Below are 27,743 nucleotides of genomic sequence, written 5' to 3'. Positions count from 1 at the left end.
TTTGGGTTTTGCAACTAAAAGCTTGCTTAGAATTCAAAAGATCTTTTCAGCAATCAGAAACAAATGGATACAAAGTGATTTTATGGAAGTGGACACTGAAAATTTTGAAATAGAATTGATGATATTTGGACGTTTACAGAAACTATGTGATATAAAATCTAGGCGGTTATATGATTACTTCATTGAAGACCTTTAAAAAGAGTATACATTACATATTACAGATGGCAACTGTCAATTTGATCTTGGAATGACGGAGTTGAAAGAAACATTCACAAGGATGAAAGGTGCAACGTTTGTAATAAACATAGAGAGTTTCAATACAAACAATTACAAGGGGCTGTATATACGAAAAGAGAGCTCTTTAAATTTGGTTTTGAGTCAGACCATTTTTGTTCCTTTTGTAGACAAGAAGTAGAGACATACCAACATTTATTTTTAGATTGTCTTAAAGTTAAAAGATTATGGCAGGAGGTAATTCAAAAGTTACATTTAATCGAAATTGACATTGATGATTGGAAACCCATATTGATGGGAATATCCGGCAATACTACTAGAATATTTGTAATAAATTGTATCATATTTTTAGTAAAGTATATCATTTTTATTTCTAGAAAAGAAGGAACTTTGCCATCTGTACAGAAAACAGTACATATGCTTAAAAATTACAGAGACGAGGAATACAAAATAGCCTTCAAAAAGGGGAAACTGGGGATGCACTTACAGAAATTGGAACAAATCGATGCATTTTTACCTTAATGGATGTGGGTATTATGTGGGTATTATTATTATTATTATTAGTATTATTAATTCTCTCTCGTGTACAGGTGGACAAACCGGAACAGGTTGCATGCAGCGTGTGTGTCGGCGTGAACGGGGTGTGAGATGGGTGGGCTAGGGGGGGGGGGGTGAAGAGTTTGTGTGGTGTGAGTTGAGGGAACAGGTTGCATGCAGTGTGTGTTTGTGTTTGTATGGTTGTTTATGTGTGTGAAATGGGGTGTGGTGTGGGTGGGCTAGAGGGGGGGGGGGTGTGACAGTGTTGTGATAGGATGGTAATATGTAATTTTAAACCTTCCTCTACTGTTATTTTGATTATACACTGTTACATGCAAGACTTTTTTTTCCCTCTATGTTCATTGATTAATGTAACTTATGAAATGTCTTGTATCAAAGATCTTGTTTTATATTGCTTATCTTGATCATTTCTTGTTATGTGAATTTCTTGCTATGTGAAATTATGAGGAGGGAAATAAAATATCATTTAAAACAAAAAAATCTACACTTTAAACCTTCCTCTACTGTTATTTTGATTATACACTGTTACATGCAAGAATTTTTCCCCCCTTTTTTTCTATGTTCATTGATTGATGTAACTCATGAAGTGTCTTGTATCAAAGATCTTGTTTTATATTGCTTAATTTGATAATTTCTTGTTATGTGAATTTCTTGTTATGTGAAATTATGAGGAAGGAAATAAAATATCATTTAAAAAAATAAAAAATATGGGGGTCCCCGGCGGACATGTACAAAATTAATAAGTTAAAATAGTTATATTTACAGACAGATAAGAAACAAAAACTAATTAAAGATAATAATAATGATAATGATAATAACAACATTAAACTGATGATAGAAATGATAATAAGTACCAGAACAAAAAGAAGGAGAAGAAGAAAAAGAGGTGGAGGAGGAGGAAGAACAAGAGGAAAATAATGCTGAATATGTAGAATGTCTATTACGTACAAAACATAAGTTTATACAAAATGAAAAAGTATGAACCGGCAAAATAAGAGAGAGAGAGAGAGATAAAGAGAGAGAGAGAGATGAAGAGAGAGATAGAGAGGGAGCAAGAGAACAAAAGAAAACGGTGAATAGGAAACATATTGCCGGACAACAATATTTGAATTAGGGCGCTCTTTCAAATTGTCGTTCACAAAACATAACTAGACTTGAATTCGTCACTTAGACGAATCAAGTGATTATTATTCTCATTTTTTACATAATGAAGAATGCATTTTCATTTTTATATATCATAAAATTCTCCTCCCGAAAAAACTTATTAAACTTATTTTAAAAAAGGAACTTATTAAGGATAATAATAATGATAAAAATAACACCATTAAACTAATGATAGAAATGATAATAAGTACAAGAAGAAAAAGAAGAAGGAGAAAAAGAAAAAGAGGAGGAGGAGGAGGAGGTGACAAACTGAAAAAGTATGAACCAGCAGAATAAGAGAGAGAGAGAGAGAGAGAGAGCAAGAAAACAAAAAAATAAACGGTGAATGGGTATATCCGGACAACAATATCTGAATGAGGGCGCTCTTTCAAAATATCTTTCAACTAGACTTGAATTCGTCACTTAGACAAATTAGGTGATTCGTGTCCTCATTTTTAAATAATGAAGAATACATTTTCACGATTTCATATTTCATAAAACTCCTCTCCCATTAATATGGTCTATCCACATATCGAGTTTAAACCGTGTAGCATTGATCAATACGAATTCTTGCCAAGGGGGGGGGGGGGGGGGGTTACCTAGTCAAATCTGAATGAGCCTCAAACAATTAAACCGTGATACGTTATTATTAACATTTCAGGTTTTTGTTTGTTTTATACGGAAATAACACATATGCTATACTGTGTAAACGCTCGCTTTTTTAATGCAGGGTTTCTAGTAGCGGATTTAGAGAGCAGTGATCGTCGGTATTAGGTTTGAACCCTCTTATGTTAATGAATTCACGTGTGATGGGTCATATTATTTATAGTAACGACCGCGTCTAAGACCACGGACATAATCTCATGCAAACTGTCAGTAATAGAGCAATTACCAAGAATTGTTTTTAATTATCAGGAGGGCGAGAGAAGGAGAGAGAGATAGAGTAAAGGAGAGTGGGGGAGCAGATGAAATACTGTGCAAAGAGAATTGGAGGGAATAAAGAGAGAGAGAGAGAGAGAGAGGGTGAGGGAGCAAGAAAGCAATAGCAAAACAATGAATGGATATCGGACAAACACATTCCCGGACAAAAATATATGAATGATGGCGCTCTTTCAAACTATCTTTCAAAGAAATTCGATGGCCGGAGAGACATTCCCTTGTTTGAATAAATGAATAAATGTATTCGTGTCTGTAGCGCAACATGATGGCGCTCTTTATAATCATGAACCCTTGCGATTGACACATAAAAGCCTCATATAACCTATAACAGGCGACCAATCACCAAAGATAATTATTTATGTACGTTTAAACACGTGTCCATATTTATTGATGTTTTTCATTTATTTCTTCTCTCTTTAGGGGGGGGGGATAAAATACATGTTATATTTTAAAGGGGTCTTATGGATACCTTTTAGTGAAGTCATCGTGTTACACTTTTGCTCATGCCTTTTGTTTTTCGTATACTTTTAACAAGATGTTTGATAACAATACTATTGTCTTCTTGTCTCAGACTTAACTTTATTGGCGCTAAGGTAGAGGCGGCGGAGCGTTTACGAAAGTGGGGGCACCAACAAAAAGGGCACTTTCTGGAGAGAGAAAAAAAGGGGCACCTACAAAGGGAGATCTCAAAGCAAAAATATTTAGGCATTGGTAAAGACCCTCCATTGTCATTACATTATCAGGGATGATTGCAATATGTTTTATCGACCTGGCAATATAGTGTCATATCACAAACTTCCTACGCTTTGCACAGCGGCCTACGTACTGAATGTTTCAGGAAGCAAAACAGATAAGACATCCTGACTCATCCCATCCACGTGCTAGCCCACACACAACCTAATATAAATATTACATCATATAATACTAAACCCACCCTTTTTACAGACATAAAGGTCGGAGTTTGCAGATGGCAAACCAGTTTTTAAAAACGCGCGCGCACACATATCCCCTTACATAAAATAATATCATCTCCTCATCTACATTTTGTATAGGCGTAAACACACAGCTCGGAGGTTGGATGTGAACAATTCAGATCATCACACAGTCACACACACACACACACCTTTATCACTGTGGCCCACATAAGTACATATATTATATCATATCATCACCAAATCTCTGTCAGTTATAATGCTTCAAATTTATTTCCTTTCAAAGGACTATTTCCTTTTTTTAAATGGTCTAGAAAAAAAAGTACACAAGTATTTTCAGACTGAGTTTTCGTTGGAATATCCTTTATTAAATCACTAAAAAGTACGCTATTGAATAAGTATGATAATACCACGACTACCCGAAATTAAATATAATATATCTGCATGATATATAAATTTTCCTGTATTTCAATTACACTTTAAAATCAATCTACGAAAATAGATTGCATGGAAGTTGCATTTACATCTCTGGCAGTCTGGAGACATCCCTGTCAGTGATAACATAAATGATACATTAGAGCAAACACAAGGAGGGCGAGATATCATATTCAGTATTCTGATATGACTTCTATATATATATATATATATATATGAATAAAGTGCTTGCGTGAAATATTTAATATATTAAAATATAGAAGCAGTATAAACGTATTGATGTGTTAGTCCATAAACTTATCATTGAAGTCAGCCATTTTGGAAAAAGTGGACTTTGGGGCAATTTCTAGTGTATCACATTATCTGGTGCGTAAATGATTGAAGCAAAGTCAATTCAAATTCAAATAATTGACTTAAATCAATCTTGGCATGATAGGATAACCTTATTATTAAATCAAACAAACACAATTTAATATGCTAGATAGAAAGAAAAAAATTAAACTAAAAAAAGAGAGGAAAACTGAATCTAAACTATATACATATGTTCGCATTACATACAATACAAATATGTATATCGATATTATCACAATCGACATAAAAAAATAGTCATGACCATTGGAGCTTCTAGAATATATAAGGAGAAGCCTCAACAACACAAAAACAAAATTTAAAATTTCGTTGATTTTGTTTTCTATTTTTAATTAGGCAAACGTAAGAACAAGATGTGTGTGTCAATACAACTATTATATGAAGCATCAACCCGACTCTGACATGAGTGATCAGATAAATGGATTGAGCTCTTATTTTTTTGTTAAAGGTGATATGTAATCAAGTGTCTTATTCCAATATGACTTTTTAAATGTAAGTTCACACCTGGCCAGGGTGGGGGTCCATTTGAGAGCTCTCTCAGTTCGCGGCCATGTATGATCATTATACGCAAACTTTTGCAATATCTATTACTTTATTTCAACACTCTTAATGTAAATGGCCATTGCGCCACCACAGTTGAAATGTTACAACGACTTAATATTATACAAACATTACTGTATATATCGTCTTATGTACATGATCATTGATATAACAGTCCCGAAACGCCTTTTCTTCAACCATACTATGACTTAATACAAATATATACTCCGATATTGTTGTATTTTTTATTTGTGTAGAAGTTCAATTTAAACAACTTTGATACCTCTTAACATAAATTCAAGGACTTTTTGACAAGCACCTTGTAAAAGATACTGTCTGCAATTCAATGGAGAATGTTGATTATTACATTTTTCATACGATTGGTTTTTGAGCTATGACAACATCGAAATTATATACATGTTAGAAACGTTGAATAATCTAAAATGCAGTCGAGGCAGCAAATACAAATTATTATAGATAATATATACAATACAAGAAATGAAAACGTAAAACAAATATATACAAATACCAATTCCTTTGGCAGACTAAGCCATAAAGGACCAAATCAACTGAATTAAACTATTACAAGGAAAAGAATACAGATGTATACAAATCATAACGATATGCAATCTTGCTGAAGACTGTGCAAGATATGAAAACACTGCACACATACGTGGCACATGTGGGATATCACACCTGTGTCATCAAAACATATTACAAAGACTGAAGTTACATTTTTATGAGCAGTCATCTTAAAGTAGCATTGCTCCAATGATACTCTTCCGCCTTATAACATGAATGAACAACTCAGAAATCAAAGCTAGCCTATACCACACAACTTATGATTGTTGCAATAAAACAGAACAAAAGATTTCATACGAGTTTACAATTACACAACTATACGCTGCTATTATTGTGTTATGTACATGATCGTTGTAGCAATACAACTGGAGAAGATTTCATTGAAATGTTGCTTTCATTATAGTAAGCACACAGTTACTGCCCTTATTACATAATGTACATGATCATTGCATTATAGAACTGAAGAAAAAAAAAAGTCTTATACATCCTTGCAATAGGGAAATACACTCTACAATGGTTAAACTAACCTATATTAATGGTTGTTGTAGCCATACAACTAGAACCGTTTTCATACAACCTCATAATAACGCATATATTGACTGCAAGTATAATCTTGTGTATATTGTCATTGTTGAAACAGACTGAAACAGTATTCATACAAAATAAGAATAAGGAAAATATATTCTGTAATTATTAAAGCATAAATAGGATTAAAGTAGCAATAGCATTGAAACAGTACTCATACAACCTTAAAATAAGGACATATCTTCTGTAATTATTATATGTTAGTGATAGTGTACCAACATAACTAAAAGGGTATTCATACTACCTTGCAATATAGAAAATATATTTCTCAATTACAATCTTATATATATGATTATTGTATCAATATAACTGCAAAAGTATCCATAAAACCTCTCCTTAAAGTGAATATTTCTGTAAATATTATCATACTGTTATAGTGTAGCAACAGAACAAGAACAGCATTGTTACAACCGTGCAATAACAAAAATATATTCAGTAGCTACAATGTTATATACATGATTATTTTAGTAATAGAATTGAAACGGTATTTATACAACCTGACTATTAATGACATATATACTGCTATTACTATATCATGTATACGATTATTGTATCAATATAACTGAAAAAAATAATCACACAACCTTACAATGAAGAAGATATCTGATGTAAATACTATCATATGTGATAGTGTAGCAACAGAACTAGAGCAGTATTCATACAACCTTGCTATAAATAAAAATGTATTCCTCAATTACATTCTTATATATATATGATTATTGTATCAATATTAACTGAAACATTATCCATACAACCTTGCAATAATGAAAATATATTCAGTAATTACAATCCTATGTACATGATTATTTCAGTAATGGAATTGTAACGGTATTTATACAACCTTAAAATAGAGGAAATATTGGCTTATTATAATATTGTGTACATTGTCATTGTTCAAACAAAACTGAAACAGTATTCATACAAACTTAGAGTAAGGAAAATATATTATGTAATTATTATAACATAAAAAGGATTATAGTAGCAATAGCATCGAAACAGTACTCTTACAACTTTACAATAAGCAAAATATCGTTTGTAATTGTTATGTAAGTGATATTGTAGCAAGAGAACTAGATTGTTACAACCTTGCAATAACAAACAATATATATACTGCTATTAATATATCATGTATATGTTTATTGTATCATTATAACTGAAACAATAATCATACAACCTTTCAATGAAGAAGATATCTTCTGTAAATATTATCATATGTAATAGTGTATCAGCAGAACTAGAACTGTATCTATACAACCTTGCAATAACAAACATATATTTAGTAGTTACAATCTCTTTACATGATTATTTCAGTAACGGTATTTATACAACCTTGCAATAAAAAATATATATTCAGTAGTTGCAATCTTATTTACATGATAATTCTAGTAATGGAATTCAAACGGCGGTTATACAACATAAAAATAGAAGAAATATTGACTGCAATTATAATCTTGTGTTAATTTCTATTGTTGAAACAGAACTGAAGCAGTACCCATACAACCTTAGAATATTGAAAATATATTCTGCAAATATTATCATATGTATATGTTTTGGTGTGTGCTGCTCTGTGGAACAGAGGCATATTCTCTGGAATCAGCAGACATCAAAACGTTTAAGCGTTTAGACATTTCGCTGGGGAGGACGATGGCAAAGATAATATGGGTGAGTAGAGATGATCTTATGTATATGATTATTGTATCAATATAACTGAAACAGTATTCATACAAGCTTTCCATGAAGAAATATCTTCTGTAATCATCATCAGAATGTGATAGTCTAGCAAAAGAACTGTTAAAATATATTCCTCAATAACAACCTTATATTAATGATTATTGTATCAATATTAACTGAAACAGTATCCATACAACCTTGCAATAAAGAAAATATATTCAGTAATTACAATCTTATTTAAATGATTATTTTAGTAATAGAATTGAAACAGTATTTATACTACCTTACAATTAATACAATATTTATATACTGCTATATATACAACTTTAAAATAGAGTAAATATTGGCTTATTATAATGTTGCGTACATTGTCATTGTTAGTAATATATTATGTACATGGATATTCTAGCAACAAAACTGAAACATTATTCAAACATGTACAACCTTGCAATAACAAACATATATTTAGTAGTTACAATCTTGTTTACGTTATTTTTTTTTTTACTAATACAATTGAAACGGTATTTATACAATCTTCCACCCAATTAAAAAAAAAATTCTGCTAATTATCATGTGTATGATTATTGTATCAATACAAACTTAGAAAAAGGAAAATATATTCTGTAATTAGTATAACATATAAAGGATTATAGTACCAATAGCATTCAAACAGTACTCATATAACCTTACAATAAGGGAAATATCTTCTGTAATTATTATATGTAATTGATATTGTAGCAACAGAACTAAAAACAGTATTCATACGACCTTGCTATAAATAAAAAACATTCTTTAATTGCAATCTTATGTATATATGATAATTGTATCAATATAACTGAATCAGTATCCATACAACCTTTCCATAAAGAAAATATCTTCTGTAATAGTTATCATAATGTGGTAGTGTAGCAACAGAACTAGAACAGTGTTCATACATGTACAACCTTGCAATAACAAACATATATTTAGTAGTTACAATCTTGTTTACGTTATTCTTTTACTAGTACAATTGAAACGGTATTTACACAACATTACACCCAATACAAAAATATATATATTCTGCTAATTATCATGTATATGATTATTGTATCAATATAACTGAAACAAGTTTACAATAAGTTGACATTGATCGGGGTGATAGTCTTATAAAAATTATCATTTCAGCAAGTCATCTGACGCATGCTTCATGCAACATTAATATAAGGCACATAACTTCTGTAGTTGTTATGCTATACGCAGGTAACTACTGTGATGATAGAACTATAACTCTTTTCAAACAAACTTAAAATGTCAAATACGACGACTAAACCGAATTTGAAACATCTTGAAGAGACATGAGTACTGGTCATGCCATTGCATTGAAAGAGAAACTGTATCGATGTTATTGGGCCTGTTTCAATGTAGGATGTATCCGAACAGTCATCAATTATGAGGATTTTCATTTAATCGACGTTATATAAATTGACTCAATTTCGCAGAAAGTCGTTTGCAGTGTAAACACTGCGCACATATATGGATCAGTATTTATTTCCAATTTTGTAACCCTTTTAAGTCACCTTTTAAATATGAGGTATTTCGAGTGCATATTTAGTTGCTAATTTGAAGTGACTATACGTATAGTGATAGTAAATTTCTTGTCAAATACTCTTAATTTACTCATTTTTTTGTCCGATTTCTTTCAGTCTTTCACTAGCCTGCTTCCCTGGTTGTTTTGCTTTCTTTTATATTAGTTTACCATCAAGGATAATTAAAAATAATTCAATGTCATATGTAGCTTAACTACATAAATCCCAGAAGCATTGGCTACGGAAGAAAAAGCAACTTCGAGATCAGGCTGAGGTTCATGCTGACTTAGAATACATGTTTCCAAAGACGTAGACTTCGTAGTTGAATGCATAAATCGTGTGAATCCCTTCTTGGTCGTGGGAGTGATGATAAACATTCCAATGGCAGAGTTGCCTACTTCTTTGACTCCCATACTTGTCTGACTTGTGCAAAGCGCCTCCTGCTACTCACTAAAACGGAAAAGAGAAGAAAGAAAATTAAATAGGTTGAGTATTTGGACGTGATACAAACTGAGGGTTCACAAGAGAAAATGGGGGAAGAAAAGAAGGAAATTCAATAATTCGAATATTTAGATATGCTACTCACTTGTTGTTCACATAAAAATTGAGGAAAGAGTAAAATCAGGAATTCTTTTATGAAAGAGCGTAAACAGAACAAAATTTGTATAACTGTTGTCGTTAACAATTTACAGCCATGGTAGCGCTCGCAGGGATTTGGGAGTATTTTGGTACATTGGTGGCTCTGGATTATGAAACGCCAAAAGGGCAATCAAAGTTGGCGTTCCATACTGGTCTATCACGTGGGACGTCACTGGTTATAACCTTGCTGGGTGCTTTTAATATTGGGCAAGTTTGTTTCCCCCAACTTATTATGTCCGTTTCGATGTGTAGTAAATGGGTACAATGCTTGGACAGAATTCGAAATAGTTCGACAACATATACCAGATCGCTACGCTGAAGACTTAAGCTGAAAATATTTTATTAAGTGCTTTGGTTATGGTTTAGTACAAGGGAGGCCGACAATATATCATCGATTCCATCTTTTTAGCAATATAAGGAAAGTGGTCTTACAAAGCCCAATAGAGAAGAATATGGTACTTACCTTCGTGTATGATGACATCAGCTGCATGGCCTAACCCAGCATTTTGCAATGCCAGATGAAGTTCATCTACCTGCTCACTAGGTCGAACCTGCCGTCTCCAGTCACGTAGCATCTCTCCAAAGCCTGACCTTGAGACACTATCAAAGGATACGTCTGCTTGGTCGTTGTATTTCTCCATAGATGAAGAAGAGAAGCCAAGCTGGTAGCCAAGAGACTTTAAGTCCTTTGGTTTATGGATCACATCGGCCATGAGCTCGAGAAGATTGTTGGATACATATTGCAATCGCTCCTGCCTGTATGTAAGTCAATTCATAACATTCGGCGGGAGAAATATAAACGAAAAAACGGAAAATATAGAAATAAACAAGATACAAGCTGATAGAGGTTTGGTAGATTCCTTTAAAAAAAATTGACTTGAATACTCGTCCTTAGATAAATCACCACCATCACAATCTATAGAACAAGAGTAGACTGACAATAGTCGGTTGTCGTCCAGTACCGATACTAATCCTACCACTACCAGAGAAAGGCAACCTCAGCTCATCTAGGATGCAATCGATGTGATAAGCCATCCACGCAAGATATTCCTGAAAGTTCTCCTCAATTCTCCCTACCGCATATAGCTGGAAACAAGACAACGCTCTATTTTTTGCTAGCGAATTTGCCGGGATTTTGAAGTCACATGAACTTCCGGTCAAAACAGGCCACACAGTATTGGATTAGCACTACACTGGCAATTGGACTAAGAAAGCGAAAAAGAAATTTTGCCTAAATCTCTGAAGACGTAAATTAAAGGTACTATGTCCCATTTGCAGGCCAAAAAAATGAAAAAGTTAAATTCCAAACTGCATTTGAAAGGTAATACTAATTAAGAACTTCCCTAAAAAAGGTGGGGCTTGAAAATGTCTTCAAGTGGGAAAATAACGACTATTAGTTGTCAAATCGACTTTAGGGCTATAGAGCCCAAAAGTAATAGTCTCGATTTTCAGACAATTGTACCGAATGGTCATACGTTTTATGCTGCGCAAAGATTCAATCAGTTTAATCTTGGCCGTCACAAGAAGTGGGTTATTGATGTAAACAAATGCTCATGTACCCTTTACAACTCTTTTCATGTATGTTATTACCAAAGAAGAAAAAAAGCCAGTCAGTCACTCAATAGTGTCTGACAGTGAAGTCTAGCAAGTGAACGGGTTTCCTTGCATAATTTGAATATGAGGACACTGCTAACGTTTACATTTCACAGATAGGACATACGTGACATATTCATATTTCCTGCAAGGTTCTACAGAATTTGAGGTTGGCTGCAAAAGGGACATAGTACCTTTAATTAAAATTTAGACCCCTATATATCTTAAAATATGTGACCCTGCTACTACTAGCGCACAATCATGGCTTGGGAAAAGAGGCCACTTGTATGGCAGTGTGCCAAGTTTTTCCGAGAGAATTCCTTAAAGGGCTGGAGTTTGCCAATGCCTCTGCATATCCACTACATTACGCATACGTCCAACAAGAAGTGAGAGCAATAATGGAAAGTTATATGCGGGAACACGCGGTCACCTCATCACGACTGTGAAGAGAAGACAGCTACAATGGTTTGGGCATGTCACTAGATAGACAAATTGCTTGGCAAACATCATCTTGCAGGGAGAAACTGATGGGAGGACAGGGAGGGCAGACCAAAAAGGACCTCAGGGGTATTTCACAAAGACTAAGATCAACTTTAAGTTGGCCTTAACTATGGCAAGCCGTTCGTGCCACTATTTGTGTGACATCTTGAAATGTATACTTGCTTTTTTCCAGCAATTTAATCATGTGCAATTCAGGTACTTTTTACTGTGATATCTCTTGAAATGTATAATTGTCTTCACCATCAATGTTTTATCCATGCATAATTCAGTTACTTGTAACTGCGATACATGGAAATGAATCAATGAATACAATTTATCTATCTTTCTATCTCATTTGCTCTCACCATCATGATCTTTAGATAATATTTTTGATAATATATCAAAAAATGTAAATTCTGTAGATTTGTGACCATGATTTCCACATCCCTTGATAGACCAATGTCAGTAAATGGTGAGAGAAAAACAGTAGCATGAACGGCCTGTCATATTTAAGTCCAACTTAAGTTAATCTTAGTCTTTGTGAAACACTCCCATGGACTGATAACATCAATCAATGGACAGGAATATAATTTTAGTAGCTAACTACAATAGCCGAAGACAGGAAGTTATGGAGAAACTGTGTCTCAAGGTCTATTTCATTGTCGCCCCAATGGCCTCCAAACTATTTTCCGTTTATGCTCAATTTTGAAGGCAGAATGAGCGATTTGAAACGCTCATCGTAAACGCTCATCGTAATCGCAGTTCCACGGTGTACTGTTTATGCTCACTTCTCTGGCTCATCCAGGCATGATTCTGGCTCAGAGCCAGAATCATGCCTGGAGGAGCCACAGAAGTGCAGTGCAGAGTCTGCACTGCGCATGCTACGTTGACCCCATTTAAACGCGTTTACAAATGATTGTGCGTTTATGCTTCCCCATAATCGCCGATCTAAAACGCACCTTTTTGTGAGTTTACGATCGGCGATTACGATCGCCGTTTTTCTCTGACTCTACAAAATGAGTAAGGACGCAACCGTGTTTTGAACTAAACGCGTAACAAATGCCTCATTCTGGCCAAAAAAAAGCTGAGCATAAACGTACCCTATAGGATGATAATATTCGTTTACTTACGAATCTGTGTGATCGACTGCATAATCGGGTTCATCTACAATTAACGTAATAAAGAAATACAGTAGAAATAAGGTGTTTATTTTTTTAGTATTCGGAATTGCTATGCAATAAATATAAATAAATGTGGTTTGACAAATAAATAATCATAATTCAATGGGATTTTTCTTTTCTTGACAAAGCCATTCCATTTCCGAAGATACAAGAATGCCAAAAAAATTGTTTGTATAATTTTTTTAAAGTTCCAAACGAGGCTACCCTACAGCTATTCTTTGATAGTTACTTTTGAGGCATGCAGAATGTGCTATATTTGAGACTTTAGTGCTCATTACATTTTAAATGATTCTCATTGAATGAGCAGACAAAACAGAGATACATTGGAGTTACATAAATACAAATATTTAGGGACTTTGAGGAAACTATTTACAGAAATGACTCATGTACGGTCTTTGAGGTAACTAGTTACAATAAATGATTTATCTAGGGTATTCAAGGTAAATGATATAGAAATGTCTAACCGGAATGTAGGATCTTCGAGGTTACTAGTTACAATAATAGAGTTATGTAGAGCCTTTGAGTGACAGGCTACAGGAATGACTTGAGTAGGTTCCTTGAGGTAACTAGTTACAATAAATGACTTATGTAATGTCGTTGATGTATCTCGTTACTGAAATGACTAACGTAAGGTCTTTGAAGTACGTAGCTACATTTGATCATGACTGTGAAAGACACATAATATCCTACATTCTGATAATATAGGCTTACCTTCTATTGTAATGATGTATTGTCTTTCTGCTCGTGTTGCTGACCCTTGTAGGATGTCGATCTGGACGTTCTTCTTTCCCTTCTCTTCAGGAGAGAACTGAAGCTCAAACTTTAGAGGGCTACACTTTCCACTTAGTATACTCTTGATGGCCATCTTGTTTTGAATTTAATAAAAATCATAATAATAACAGCAAGAATAATAACAACAAAACAAATTCTAATTCTATGATGATAATGATAATGATATTAGTACTGATAATGAAATAAACATGACAACCCATTGTTGGCATGTGCATATGTTTTTTTGAGGGAGAGAAAAGATCGAATGAGGGAATATATTTGATTTTATGAGATCCTCTAATTTTGAAATAAGGCCGATATTTGAACATTCAGTGACTGTTTAAGAAAAAAAAAATGCAAATTTGAGGTACCTGATTGTTGCATTCATTTAAAATAGATCTTGTCCAGATATCACTTTCAGAAATACATGTAAGTCTGGAAACGAGATATAGGTCTGTAAAAAACATATAAAATCAGCTTGTATAAATGTACATCCAAAGAGTTAAATTCTAACTCCTTGGTGGACCACTATTCTTCGACAGACCTTATGGAATAACATTCACGCATATTTACCGTTTGTTCGTTTCTTTTCGTCCCGTCGTCGAACAAAATCTTCAGGTCGCTTGCTTTTGACTCTATAGAGAACATGAGTTCCTTCAGGACTTGGCAGTAGGGTACATAAGAACTCTTCTCCTTCCTCGTAATACCCTGGAATATGACAAATACAGCTCAAATCTTTAAAAATGCAAACAAATAATATAATTTCATGCAAATTATAACGTCAACTATTGTAGGCCTGTTCAAAACAATAACCTTTATTTACATATAAAGCTCAATCAGATTTCTGAAAATGTGAAAAGTATGTAAATTGTAGGAACAGAGTATTTAATAAACTATCATAAAATCGGTAGTATTAATGAGGAGTTCGCTTCGAACTTATGCTCAATGTTTGTTTCACATATATGGATTTATATATATATATATCCACATAACTAGCTAATACACTAACAATATGCACTTGAGTTAGGTAGGTTTTTAGGTATACGTATATACTAAGAGGGATGTCTTTCCGAAACGTGCTACATCCATACTTTGGGAAAAGCTGAGCACAAAGCAGAATGGCATACATGACTGGCCATGCTCTATCCTTGCTTCTACCCCATACCAGTACCACAGTAAGATACTGTCCCAGCTTACTCAAAATCACACAGTACATACTTAAGTGGATGACATCATCCAGCATACAGTCCCCCCCCCCCCCCCAACCCCTTCGCACACGTATTACTGCAATGTGTACTGTATCAAAGAATAGCCCCAATATGCTTCTTTTACCCATTTTATTACTAAATGGTGCCCGAAAAATCTGGATATGGAATAAATCATGTAAATACCTCTACATAGTATCTATAGGGATGAAGTATGTACACACGTAGAGTTGGTTTCTCTGCAGGAGTCATGAAGAGAGGCTTGAAGACTACACATCTCAACTGGAGTCCTTGAAGATCGGTCGATGACAGAGCCCAGGCTTGAAGATGGCGTGTAGGAAACTTGATCTTATCTTTTGAGATTTGTGATATGTGCGGAGTCAGATTCCTACGACCGAAAGTTACTTTGAATTAAGAAAAAGAAAGATTCAAAAATGGAAACAGTATTGATTATTAGTAGGGTAAGAATTTATTCCTACTAAGTTCATGTTATGATATTTGTCAAGATTATCTTTTGTATTCAGCGGGTAGATTTAAATGGCATAACGGTAGGCCTATTTCTCTTTATTATTGATATATCATTCTATGTCAGTTTTAACAGCTAATCATTCTTAAAATAGACTCTCATAACGATAAAACTATCTTTAATTAATTTGAAATGAGTCATTCACCTCATTTATCAAATTATTAGGATTCAAATTTCAAATGAAGATATTATATTTTTTATTTTAAGAGAACAAAAACAACACATATTGTTTATACCTGGTCCTGTTTTTGTATACAAGATAACGGAAGAGTCATCTTTATGTTCATGGTGATTGATACAGTGTGGTAATTCCACCGTGGCTGGCTTGATCAGTTCTTGAGTGAGAGAACACTCTATGACTGGAGTAATGACTACCTCACCCTCCCGTACAGGAAGCCCAGTAGTATCATGAGTTAGGACGCGAAGAGTTACAACTGATCTCATCCCTTTAGGAATAGCTCCTCCAGGGATAGATACGACAATACCAAGTTCACCGAGGGTCAGTTCTCCACCCCTGTGATCAATGATGCCATGCGAGATGAAAGGCATATAGCTTGGTAGGTATTTCATGGCTAAGGACGATAAGAAGTAAACAAGTCATAGACAAAACCCGTATGAGTGGAAAATATGTAGCTAATTTGTTGGTTTACCGTGATAGGTAGCTCTAAATGATAACTGGTAAACGGAATATTTCCTTTCAATTTCGTTGTTATCTATCTAGTAACGCGGCTCATGATTACCCTTTCTTATACTGAAGTTAAAAGTACACAGGCTCCTGCCGATTTTTCTTTGAAGGGATGCCTGTTAATTTCTTCAATAGTCAGGCAATCGTATGAGTATTACATGATGAATCTGTAAAACTTGTAAGTAAGCCTACACAATTTTATATATTACGAAACACAGTGAAGTTGTGAAATTACATTACCTTCTGCTATCTTGACTGCTGCATCGTTGAAATGGAAAGCCTGAGCAACGTCCAGAAGCCTCTCCCTAGTCCCACCCTGCTGTACCCATTCTTTAAGCATCTTCAGAGTACAACGGCCAATCATGTGAGGCGGGAAGGTAACACATTCGCTCATGATCTGCAAGACGCCAGATGGTTTAACATCTAGGCGTTGACACAAGTCCAGTAGGTCTGTCTTGGATCCAATGGCTTTTGAGATTTCTTCACGGCCTGTGGACACTGGAAAGAATACATAATTATGTCAATATGAAGAAAAATATCCAGTTTAATGCAAAAAGCATAATGATGGTGATGAATAAGGACGTATTCAGCGTCCAAAAGGGTGGAATAAACTATTACAAATTGATGAATTTAAGGTCAAGTAAAGAAACCAGAACTAATGACCATGCGTTGTAGATACATGTTAATACAAATCCTTACCTACTAAAAATCTTCTGTACTTCTGAACAACCTATTGACTCAGGGCCAACAAAAGAACTGAACGCAAGTTTGATCTTGAAAATGTCCTCGTAATGGGTAAAAATGATATGTCCTCATCAACACGATTATGATTGAACTCAGCCTTGTAATTAAAACGAACCTGTTTTGACATCTTGGATGTGAAACTCAGAGAGAAGCTTAGCAAACTTATCTTCTTTTTCTTCCTCTTTCAAACTATTCCACCAACTGTCTACGAGCTGTCGTGCGATCTTATGGAGTACTGACGAACTGGGTAGATCGATGAATCCAACAATGAGGTCATCATTTAGACGAAGGGCTTTCCCAAGTGAACATACTAATGGCAGAATTTTCACTGATAGAGCTAGGCTGCAAAGCTCTTCTGTGTTTGGTGCACCCCCACATTGGTCAAGGTCATCATTAATTTCATCTCGTTCTACATCAAAATCAAACGATGAAAAAACATCTAAGAAGGGGATTAATTTTCTAATCTCAAAATTGTTTTGTTTAATATTTTTTTATAAATAAATTATTTGCGATGTCCACTGGAATAATGTTATACAGAGGGTATGTATAAAATGCTATCATTGTCACAATCATATGATGTTATTATTCTGTTATCTACCTGTAACTGATGTAATGATATCCATGTCTTCAGGCTCTATAGGCTCGCTAGGTTTGGCTCTTTCCTCAGGAGTCGCCGAAGAGATCATACGCAAGCTTTCGTCTGAGAGAAAATATATAAATATTAAACCGCATGTGTGTCATGGCTGCTAATGCTTTAGTTTTAAGTTGTTTGTGTACTACGCAGTGTTCACCTATATCCTATGTTTTAATGTAGAGATGTCTCCGCCTTATCTCGTCTTATCTCGTGAGACAAGTTTAAACAAAATGACTGCTGTGAATGACATTATCAGCCTTCATAGTCAGCCTGAAGCTTCAAAACAATTTGTTATTACCACTGGACTTTTAATCGTATGATTCCGTTCAAGACAGAGTTCAGTTATTAAAGATGTCTATTCATTTATACATTTGATTAGAATAACTAACTATATAATATGCATTACATACAAGTCATAGAGCTTTTATTTATTACTAATGAAGAAGAGTTATAACCTGTAGTATCAACCGTAGATGCCAAGGAGACAGATTTCCAAATGCACTTCAACGTCTCATTCGCTTTAGGAACGAATTTTTGAAATGCTTTCCACATGCAGAGCATTTGGATGTTAGCATCTTTGCGATTGTGCAGTGTCTTGTGTTTGATATTCTCAAGCTTATTCCGACTGAATCCAAGCTTTGTGCCAATGTCCATGAAGTCCGTCCACTTAATAAGTCGAGCCAAATTAAGCAAAGCTTGGTCAGAAATTTCACTAAATATAATGAAAAGAAATGATGTTCATTATACTAGAATCAAAGCTTATCTTGAATTCTGGCTAGTGAACTGCTTTTCAACAGAAACTGTAATGCAGTCAATCGAATTTTTGTCATGCAGAAAGATAGATCGATTGCTTCGCCCAGCACAACGTATATAAACAACTTAAGCCATGCATCATGGAAAATCAAATCAATGAGACACGTAATCCGCTTGACACGCGGTCCGAATGGATACCTTAATTTTTTCCCCGTTATTTGCTCAAGTTTTAAAAAACTTCTACTGTATATATTCTACTAATATATCATTTATCTTCATTATCAGGAGGGTCAATGTAAGTTCAGATGTGTGTCACTTTATTTTGAGTGATATAACAGAAGATTAATTTTTAGGTTTAACGTTATTACCCCTTGCAACCCTCCATCAAATCGCCTTTGTTTCTCCCAAAATTTCTATTTGCAAAGACAAATCAGATTACCGCAAGAAACCATTTTAATATGCATGTAACTGTTCATTGGCGATTTAGTTGAACTTACTATATAGAAAGGTGAGTATAAGTATATGCTTCATGAATGTAGTAGTTAGGCTTTATCTTTTTGAAAAATATATTTCTAATCTTTTGTCAGGGTAGGACATTCACCAATAAGTAGTGGTCTTTTATGGGGCCCTGCTTAATTATGAACATATTTACATCAAAAAGCATAACGCTAATATACAGAACAGTTAAAAAAAAAAAAATCATAGTACATTTAAAAAGATATACCACAGCAATAAAATACGTGGCACAAACGAATCCTCGTTTGAAAAATAATCATATATCAGTTACCTAGTTCAACTGTAATGCCAATAGGAAAATAATGATTAAGTCGCAATTATGTGAATAAATCATGTTAATATTACAGAATATGCAAGAAGTGTATATGTTCGGCTGAGCTATTCACAAAATACAACTTTGTTTAAACAATCTCTTCAATGCATTGACAGAGGAAGCCGTTCTCATCAAATTATGAAGCTTATCCCATTCAAGTATAGAAGAAACAATTGGGCTACACTTATTACAATCAGTGTGAAATCTGGGCACACGTGAACATCCACTGTTGACTTGCCTTGTATGATGCTCATGTACTACATAAGGATTGAATCAGAAGGTGAAAGTTATGAACGCATTTATATATTATCATAATGCGACTTAACTCAAACCGTTTGTCTTAAGTCTTGTGAACAAATCAGCCGACGGTTTGTCATATGTCTTGTTCAATATTATTTTCACAGTGTTGCATATTTGTGTATTACTGGTGACAATTTAAAAAATACATTATTTACCTTTTTCAATCGGATATTGCTCAAGCTCTCACCTAATTTTTTCGCTAACTTTTCGGATTTTAATTATACCAGCTAATTATCACGGTTATATAGTTAGTGACCAAAAAGAAATCTTACCCGGTTGGAGTAATATCTGAAGTACGGTGGCAAAATATGAAGGACGTCATTGTTGCGTACAAAAAGAAATTAAATATTGTTAAATTAGCACAATCACACAATTTTCAATAAAAAACTGTAATACTAGATATTTGAAAACCTTGTTTTGAATATATTTATCTTTAATAATTGGCTTACGGAATTTTTTGACAAATAATATCTTCGCATTCTATGATTCTTACGACTTCTTTTACTGCTACTATCATCATTATTATTGCTATTATTATTATTATCATCATCATTATAAATATGAAAATATCGTAATTCATTGTTATTGTTGTTGTTATTATTTTTTATTATCATAATTAGTTATTACCATAATTATAATCGTAATTTTTATTCTAACTATTTAATTTATATTGCAGTGTCTTCAATGTCTATAATAACGGCTCATATGCCAATAATTTTAAATCAGTTTATTCGTTTATTTCTCCGGATTTTTCATTGTATTGTTTAAAGTCAAAATGCTCTGCTTTAATTTATAGTGCGTTGCAATTCTTTAAAAGAATGTATAAGTATCACAAAGGCTCATCTTGAGTAAGACGGAGATCGCGCCTTCTTTGTGGAAGTTGTACCCATCCTTTCTTCATCTCGCATAAGTATAATATAACTAATTTGTTATAGGGCGAATTCGAATGTTGTTATATAGGAACATAATGCGCCACACTAACGATGACTATGATCACCATTGGCGTCTAACTGTTTTTCCCTCATAGCAACAATGGCCAATGTATAACTAAATCAAAGGTTATAGTTCAGATCTATACACAGCTTAGGTACTATATATTTTTAATAATTAGGCATATGTTTGTTATTCCTAAGAGTGTTAAGAATCTGCTGATAAATCTAAATGAGTACGATACAACCTGTCATGTTCGTCTTTTCTGCCTCTGTTTCTGCTGACTTCAGGAGTGACAGAAGCACTTCCTTCACGTTTTGATGGGGTGGTTGTCTCTGTTTCCATGATACCAAAATATCGAAGATGGCCTCTTGTCTGTCTTTGAGCCTCTTATACTCTATTGCATCCAGTTGTTGTATTTGGAAGCCAAGTGCAACTCCAAGGTCATAAAAGTCGTCTATCGAAAGCTTTTCAGCGATTTTCTGGACATCTTTATCAGGGAGATCATTTCCAGAGGCTCCTTCGATTTCACTGTAAAACAAATACATGTAACTGTATCTCCATCTTTAATAGTTACTTTGCATTTCTTGCATTGTGCTGCATTATAAAATGTTAATGATCTTCCAAATTCCATTTATATTTCCTACGAAAGGAAAACAACATCAGGAAGGTAAACACCTTGTACTTTAGATAATTGTCTCAATTAATATCTTAAACGAAATTGTAATTGAACTTAGAGGACAAAATCTCGTTATGCACCTTTATCTAACATACATTTATTTCAAAAATTTGAATATATTGATAACGACATACTTACCGGATTACTGAAGTGAATTCAGGACTCTTGATTTGATCTGCAATCATGTATTGATGATAGAGAGTTTTTAAAAGAAAATGTAAAAACCTTAAGACAATTTTAAATCATTATTATTTTAAAAACAGTCATTGTCCCAAGTAAATTTTCACATAAAAACGATTACAATGAATAAAAATGATTAAATGTGTGTCCGCCGATTAATTTTAAAACGTGTGTATGTCCCAATTGATCAAAATATTTGTGTATCATAACAAACTCTCATAAAAGCTAATTAGTAACATAATATAATAATATGCCTGCACAGGTATATCTTTAAAGGAAACTGAAAATTATGTTCAATTTTCCGAATAATGATTTCCTATTAAGTCACGTTTATAAAAGTAACAGCCAGAGCTAAGAATGTTAAGGGAAATTAACTTGTCAAAACTAAATTAGCCGATTAAAAAAAGACGTGGACAAAAATAAAGTTTATTATATCACGTAAAATCACAGCTCGTCTAAAAAAAGTCAATCTCTCTTTATTGCAATAATTGGATGGGTTACATATTGTAGACCAACCTTCGTATCTAATGACGAATGCCATCATTGATCGAGACTTCTCTTGGTTCCCAGATTGTGTAAGTGTGAAGGTTACCACATCATATGGAGTTACGTCCTCACTCGGTGGCACGTTGAAGACTACATTATGTCTCATTCGGTTGTGAATTTCCTTTAGGGAGAGCAGCTAAAGGACGAGAAAGTTGGAGTGTTAAGAAACAGACAACCTATTTTTTTCTTTCTTGAAGAAATCCCCCAAAGTAACAAGAAAATGGGTTCCGTGTCCGTGTTTGCGATTTTATGTGATTTTCCCCTTTATGCTCTGTATCCGTTTGCTCAAAGAAAGCGGCTTTTAAGGGAGCACCACATTACATCATGGTCTCTGTAACTGCTGAAGAGGAGAAAGGTGATTCCATAATTACTAATGATGTTTCTGACAATGTTCATCTTACTACCAATCATAAATATAGTAATGAATATTCCAAAGGCAACTTTAAATTATCTAAACACAATGACCTTAAAGTCGGGCATTTAAATGTTTGGAGTTTATTAGATAAAGTAGAAGAGATTCGATTATTACTTTTGAAAACAACATTTGATGTTCTACACTTTTAAAATGTGTGTAAACATGTTGTTTAAAAGTTTAAACAACCTCGGATTAACGGGTGACCTGGTATGAGAGTTATTTAAAATGTTAAGCATCTCGAGTTGTTTAAAGTTGAAACACTTAGTTGATCAACATTTTGAACAACTTGTTTAAAATCACAATTTAAACAACCGGTGTTGTTTAAAGACGGTTGTTTAAAAAGGAGCTGTAGTTCAGTGGGGGTTGTTTAAACCAACTGGGTTGTTTAAAGAAAGTTGTTTAAAAAGGAGCTGTTGTTCAGTGAGGGTTGTTTACAAAAAAAGGGTTGTATAATGGGGTATAATTTTGGTTTGATACTCTGAATAAGTGCACCACTACTTCTGGATTTCTATAGGTAGACTAACAATATGGTAGGGTAATTCTGCAATTGATGAATTAGTGTAAAATGTGCCCATTTTGCATGAGCGCGCATGCACGCACGTATAAACTGCATATACTGTATAGGGATGCATGCAATCTCTATGGCAAGGAATTTAGCACACGTTATAACCGAGTGCGCGATCAGTGCCGCACTGCATGACACGACGATTTTAAGTCTACCTATATTCTGTCATTTGCGTTATACTGAACATTTTAACTGTGAACTTACGCTATAAGTTGAAAACTTATTGGTAAACAAAAAACAAATTGGTAAATAGAAAAGTGATTTCAATTAAGCCATTGAATCCCCAGTCACTTAAAGTGCGTCGGTAGCTTGGTCGGCCATGATGTGAAATAAAGCTTTCAGCCAACTCGCACTTTACTGGCACGTGACACATGACGTCATATGTAAAACACACTGTCTAAAAGCTCTCGTATAGTAAATATAGCAGTCATTAAATTTTAAACAGCGAATGTTTAACAAAATTACTTTCGTTTCGAGCAACATTGTTTACAATTTGTTCAACTGTTGTTTAAGAAAGTGTACAACTGTTAAAGTGAACATCACTTTTTAAGCAGCGTTTTTACTGTGTATGCATTTCAGAGACAACATGATTTGATAAATGCTAATGATATTTTTTATAGACAATTATGTTATAATTCGCACGGATAGACCAACGACTAAGAACAAGACTCGAGGTGGTGGTATTTGTGTTTATTTCTTAAAATCTATTCCATTCACATTGCGACATGACTTGATAAGTAATTCATTGGAAGGTATTTGGTTCGAAATGTCCTTTAATCATGAACGAGTATGGATGTCTTGTATAGACCACCAAATGCTGATGTACATTTTAATAATCTCGTGGATGTATTAGAAAAGGTATCACAGGAAAATAAGGACCTCATATCATTAGGTGATCTTAATTATGATTAGGGTAGGTGTAGGGAATTGGAGACCGTAGGAATTTGGAGACCACCAAGCTTGAACCCATCGCTGTCTGTCCGTGTTGGCTCCAATATTGATATTGCACCATGTGTGGCCTTTAACACCACAACTGCATATATCCAATTCATATCGAAGACTACAATGCGTTCTTTCTCGGAGAAAATTGGCAAAATTGACCAAGGGAAGCAATTTTGATCGTAAAATTTCGCTTTGATATAAAAACACCATTTTCACTGTTAGACGGGGCTATTAGGGCTATATAAGGGTTGTTTGGTGCAGATTCTTCCAAAAGCACCAAATTGGGCCTAGAGGTAGTTTATAAGATACTATTACGATTTCTGCCGAATGATATAATATCATCCCCCTTTCTTTCTTTGCCCTTCTCATTATTCTCCTTTTCCCCTTTTCCCTTCTCCGTCTTTCCCCTTTTCTTCCATTTCCGGCTTTTCTCTCCTCTCTCTCTTCCCCTTTCTTCCTTTCCCCCTCCTTTTTCTCCCCTTCCCTCTTCTCTCCTCCCTCTTTTCTTCTTCTTTCTCTCTCTTCCCTTTTCTTTCTCCCCCCTTTCCCCTCTTTCTTTCCCCCTCCTCTTTCTCCTTTTCTTCCTTTTTCTTTTCCCCTTCTCCCTTTCCCTCATTTCTACCCGGGGGGGGGGCACGTGCCCCTCTGAATACTCGACTGGTATAGAAGTATAGATGTACAGTTTCCTGCGTTCTGATTGGCCGGCTGGATAGACGTATAGTCGTGTAGTTGTATAGTTGTACTGATAGTGGGATGCTTGGCCTGTCATACACCCCTCCCCCTTACCCCAATATTCACATCGACCAGCTCTTAACACGACCTTTACCCTAGGGTAACTTTCCTCCGTCTGAACGTAGCTAATGAATCGGGCGTATGGGCATTTACGTTTAGGTATTATTTAGCTTTTAAAGTAAAGAGTTTTGTAGCTCAGTTAGATTATTTGACTCGGAGTGTGCATGCTCCCCACAATGCTCTCCACAAAAGGGAGACAAAATTACTACTAGCACTAGAAACATTGGTGTAGTGCATGATTTGATTTGTTATGTCAAGGTTATGTCAAGGTTGTGATTATGGAGTTAGGCTTGTAGACTTCTACATTAATCACAATTTATTCAGTTCATATAAGATGAAGAAACAATTGTTTATTCAGTTGTACAAGTGCGGAAAGACCCACAGAGTATTATAAATTAAGAGTATGACAATTTGTCTTGGTTTAGGCAAAATAAGAATAGGAAGTAATACATACAAGTGAACTAGGGTTGCAGTATTGTATTTTGCCGAGGTGAAGTTTATTACATCTAGAAAGATATTATTTCATGATAAATGAGTTATGATAATGGAGACATATGACTAAACAAATGATTATGTTTACATTAAAGTCATAGTATTTAAGGTGCATATATGATTGAAATCTTATATACTAAAGGAAAATAGAAAGTTCTGATGTTTGTTAAATACAGAGCAAATAAAAAGGGATCTCGCAAGATACGTCACATAGTTGACAATTTGTGTACGATTGCTCGTAAATTCAAATAGTCATAACTTTATTGATTTTGAGGCGGATTTTGCTCAACTTTCACTGGCATGTTCTTTTAATTTTTCTGCTTCCATTAAATTGAACTTCATTTCATGGTGGACTTCCTCTTTAAGGACAAAACTTATCTTCTTACCTTAGTTTCTGCCATCTTCCTCTCATAAGAATCACGTACCACCTTGACGTCGCCTGATGTATGTATGACGCTGAATGGGACCGAAGGATGAGCCTTGCGGTACGACTGTTGCTTCTCCTCATGTGAAACTTCCTATTTCAAAGCAAGGGGATCAGCAATTGAGTAAAACATGGGCCTAATGAATCGGGAAGTTTCTCGGGTTCTGCGGGGTTCACTAAACAACATTATTTTCACAGTCATAATCATGATTCCATTTAAAAACATCGATTGGTGAAAATTGGGAGTTCCCACGACTTTTCTCAGATAGCATTTCTAAAAAAAAAACATGGGTCACTGATGGATGTTCTTGAGGGCATGATAAAGTCATTGCGTACCTTATTATGGTACTATCCGAGAAAATTCAGCTTGTTACTAGGATTGTATAGGCTTTGGTATACAGGCCATGCTAGATTAAATTTTAATGAAAAATATTTTTAACGGCGTACAGCAATTTTAATTACACTTCTAGAAAATCCCGTCAAGTCTGGTATAAGCAAGCTGCAATGCCTTACACATAATAACCCTAGAAAGTCGGAAACAAACAAACTATAATCTTCCGGAAGTATGCTACTAGTTGAAAATAGCAGTAGTTGACAATTTTAACAGAACTGCAAATTAACAATTTACTAATGTATAGCAGTACTAACCGCATCCATGCCAGGAATATCGGCATGCACGTGAAGATGAACTTCAATCTCTTTGCCTCTTTCTACGGTTTCTGGAATGTACGGAGAGCACATAAGTTGGTGTCGGGTCACCTTCTGTTCAAGAGGAATAAGGACCCACCAATCAGCACAGTGACCAATGTACAGCTCCAGGTATCTCTCGTACAGTCTGCAGTGTGGTGGTTTGTATGGTGATATGGATGAACTCATTCTTGATGTTCTTGGTAGATCTATTGTCAGTGAGTTACAATAGAAAATGCGTTTGTTTTAAGGAGTGTTATTCAGCAATAGAGCCGATTCGTCCTTTAAACTGTTACACCTAACACCTCAATAAAATTAACTCAAGTATTTCTATCAGTAATGGAGTCCTCGATGAGAATAATTACTAATCGAAAAAAAGCCATCCTAACAAGCACTAAACCTCCCCTTTCACCCGTTTCCCTACATTGAACATTTCAACAGAAAAGTGGGAGTTATATATTGTTCCTCAAGACGTTATGGCGCTGTGATGATGACGATACCTAGAACTGGAACTACAACCCTGAGATTACTTAGAAAGCATTTTAATACCATCTGAATTCAGGATTAAAGAGTTAAGTTTTAGTGTGCGTATAATCTGTTCTAATTTATATTACCTGCAAAGGAAACGTAAAACATAAAATAGCATCGTGTACTAAAAATTAATATTTTAAATAATTATTTTGTTTAAATTTTTCTTTAACCGACTGCCCCCAAAACAGTATACCTGTTTAAAAGCAACAATGATACAGGAAGCTTTAAGTCCTCACCGAAGAACTTGATAATTAATGTTAAACCAAAGGGAATTAGCACATCGACCTTGTTTCGAACTCAAGACCTCCCGGTAATGAGACCAATCTCCACCCCTGCACCATATTGCGCCTCCCAAGAGTTGCCCCGGAAGTTATATGCTTGGTTAACTGGAAATTCATCTCAGGGCATCGATTTCCTTTTACTCCATCAATTAAAGCGGGTCATTTAATGAATCTGACCGGATGGACTTACCATTTACTCCATCCCATACATGGCAAACGATGTCTGGCTTCACTTGGTCAGGGTTGATGGCAATGGTAGAGTGTGGTATCCTGATCTTCACAGGTCGGCGGAAGATCATGTTTGGAGGATCACATCTGATCCCGTAGCAGGCCACTGATTCATCATCTTGGATGTCAACACTGGGAGGGTCTCTTAAGAGGGTCAT

The 27,743-nt window shown here is 34.7% G+C and overlaps 2 protein-coding genes across 2 annotated transcripts; both read right to left on the bottom strand.

Moving 5' to 3' along the window:
- Window positions 1-9,947: 9,947 nt before the first annotated feature.
- On the bottom strand, window positions 9,948-17,852 carry LOC105443917. The gene is made up of 9 exons (XM_030988167.1): window positions 17,493-17,852; window positions 16,874-17,131; window positions 16,185-16,520; window positions 15,609-15,826; window positions 14,791-14,925; window positions 14,158-14,311; window positions 13,396-13,429; window positions 10,656-10,948; window positions 9,948-10,003 (listed from the first exon to the last, which is right to left on the bottom strand). Exons 2-9 carry the CDS (start codon window positions 17,025-17,027, stop codon window positions 9,948-9,950), a joined length of 1,380 nt encoding a protein of 459 aa, XP_030844027.1. The 5' UTR covers window positions 17,028-17,131; window positions 17,493-17,852.
- Window positions 17,853-17,967: 115 nt separating this feature from the next.
- LOC105438436 lies at window positions 17,968-27,743 on the bottom strand. Its single transcript, XM_030988166.1, has 9 exons — window positions 27,548-27,743; window positions 26,507-26,754; window positions 25,821-25,952; window positions 22,199-22,364; window positions 21,641-21,677; window positions 21,071-21,354; window positions 20,166-20,181; window positions 18,467-18,723; window positions 17,968-18,077 (listed from the first exon to the last, which is right to left on the bottom strand). Exons 1-9 carry the CDS (start codon window positions 27,741-27,743, stop codon window positions 17,968-17,970), a joined length of 1,446 nt encoding a protein of 481 aa, XP_030844026.1.

The sequence above is a fragment of the Strongylocentrotus purpuratus genome, unplaced genomic scaffold, assembly GCF_000002235.5.
Source record: "Strongylocentrotus purpuratus isolate Spur 01 unplaced genomic scaffold, Spur_5.0 spur5_scaffold_17, whole genome shotgun sequence".
In the NCBI taxonomy this organism is placed as follows: domain Eukaryota; kingdom Metazoa; phylum Echinodermata; class Echinoidea; order Camarodonta; family Strongylocentrotidae; genus Strongylocentrotus; species Strongylocentrotus purpuratus.
This window is presented reverse-complemented; position numbering and strand designations above follow the sequence as displayed.

Excerpts from the sequence above, each read along its gene's own strand:
- LOC105438436 (XM_030988166.1), bottom strand. The coding sequence starts at position 27,743 with ATGACCCTCTTAAGAGACCCTCCCAGTGTTGACATCCAAGATGATGAA. Across the intron at positions 22,365-25,820 it reads GGAAGATGGCAGAAACTAAG|CTGCTCTCCCTAAAGGAAAT; the intron begins GTAAGAAGATAA and ends CTCGTCCTTTAG. Across the intron at positions 21,678-22,198 it reads ATTCGTCATTAGATACGAAG|ATCAAATCAAGAGTCCTGAA; the intron begins GTTGGTCTACAA and ends ACATGATTGCAG.
- LOC105443917 (XM_030988167.1), bottom strand. The coding sequence starts at position 17,027 with ATGAGCGAATGTGTTACCTTCCCGCCTCACATGATTGGCCGTTGTACT. Across the intron at positions 16,521-16,873 it reads AGCAGTCAAGATAGCAGAAG|CCATGAAATACCTACCAAGC; the intron begins GTAATGTAATTT and ends TATCGTCCTTAG. Across the intron at positions 14,926-15,608 it reads CCTATAGATACTATGTAGAG|GGTATTACGAGGAAGGAGAA; the intron begins GTATTTACATGA and ends GTCATATTCCAG.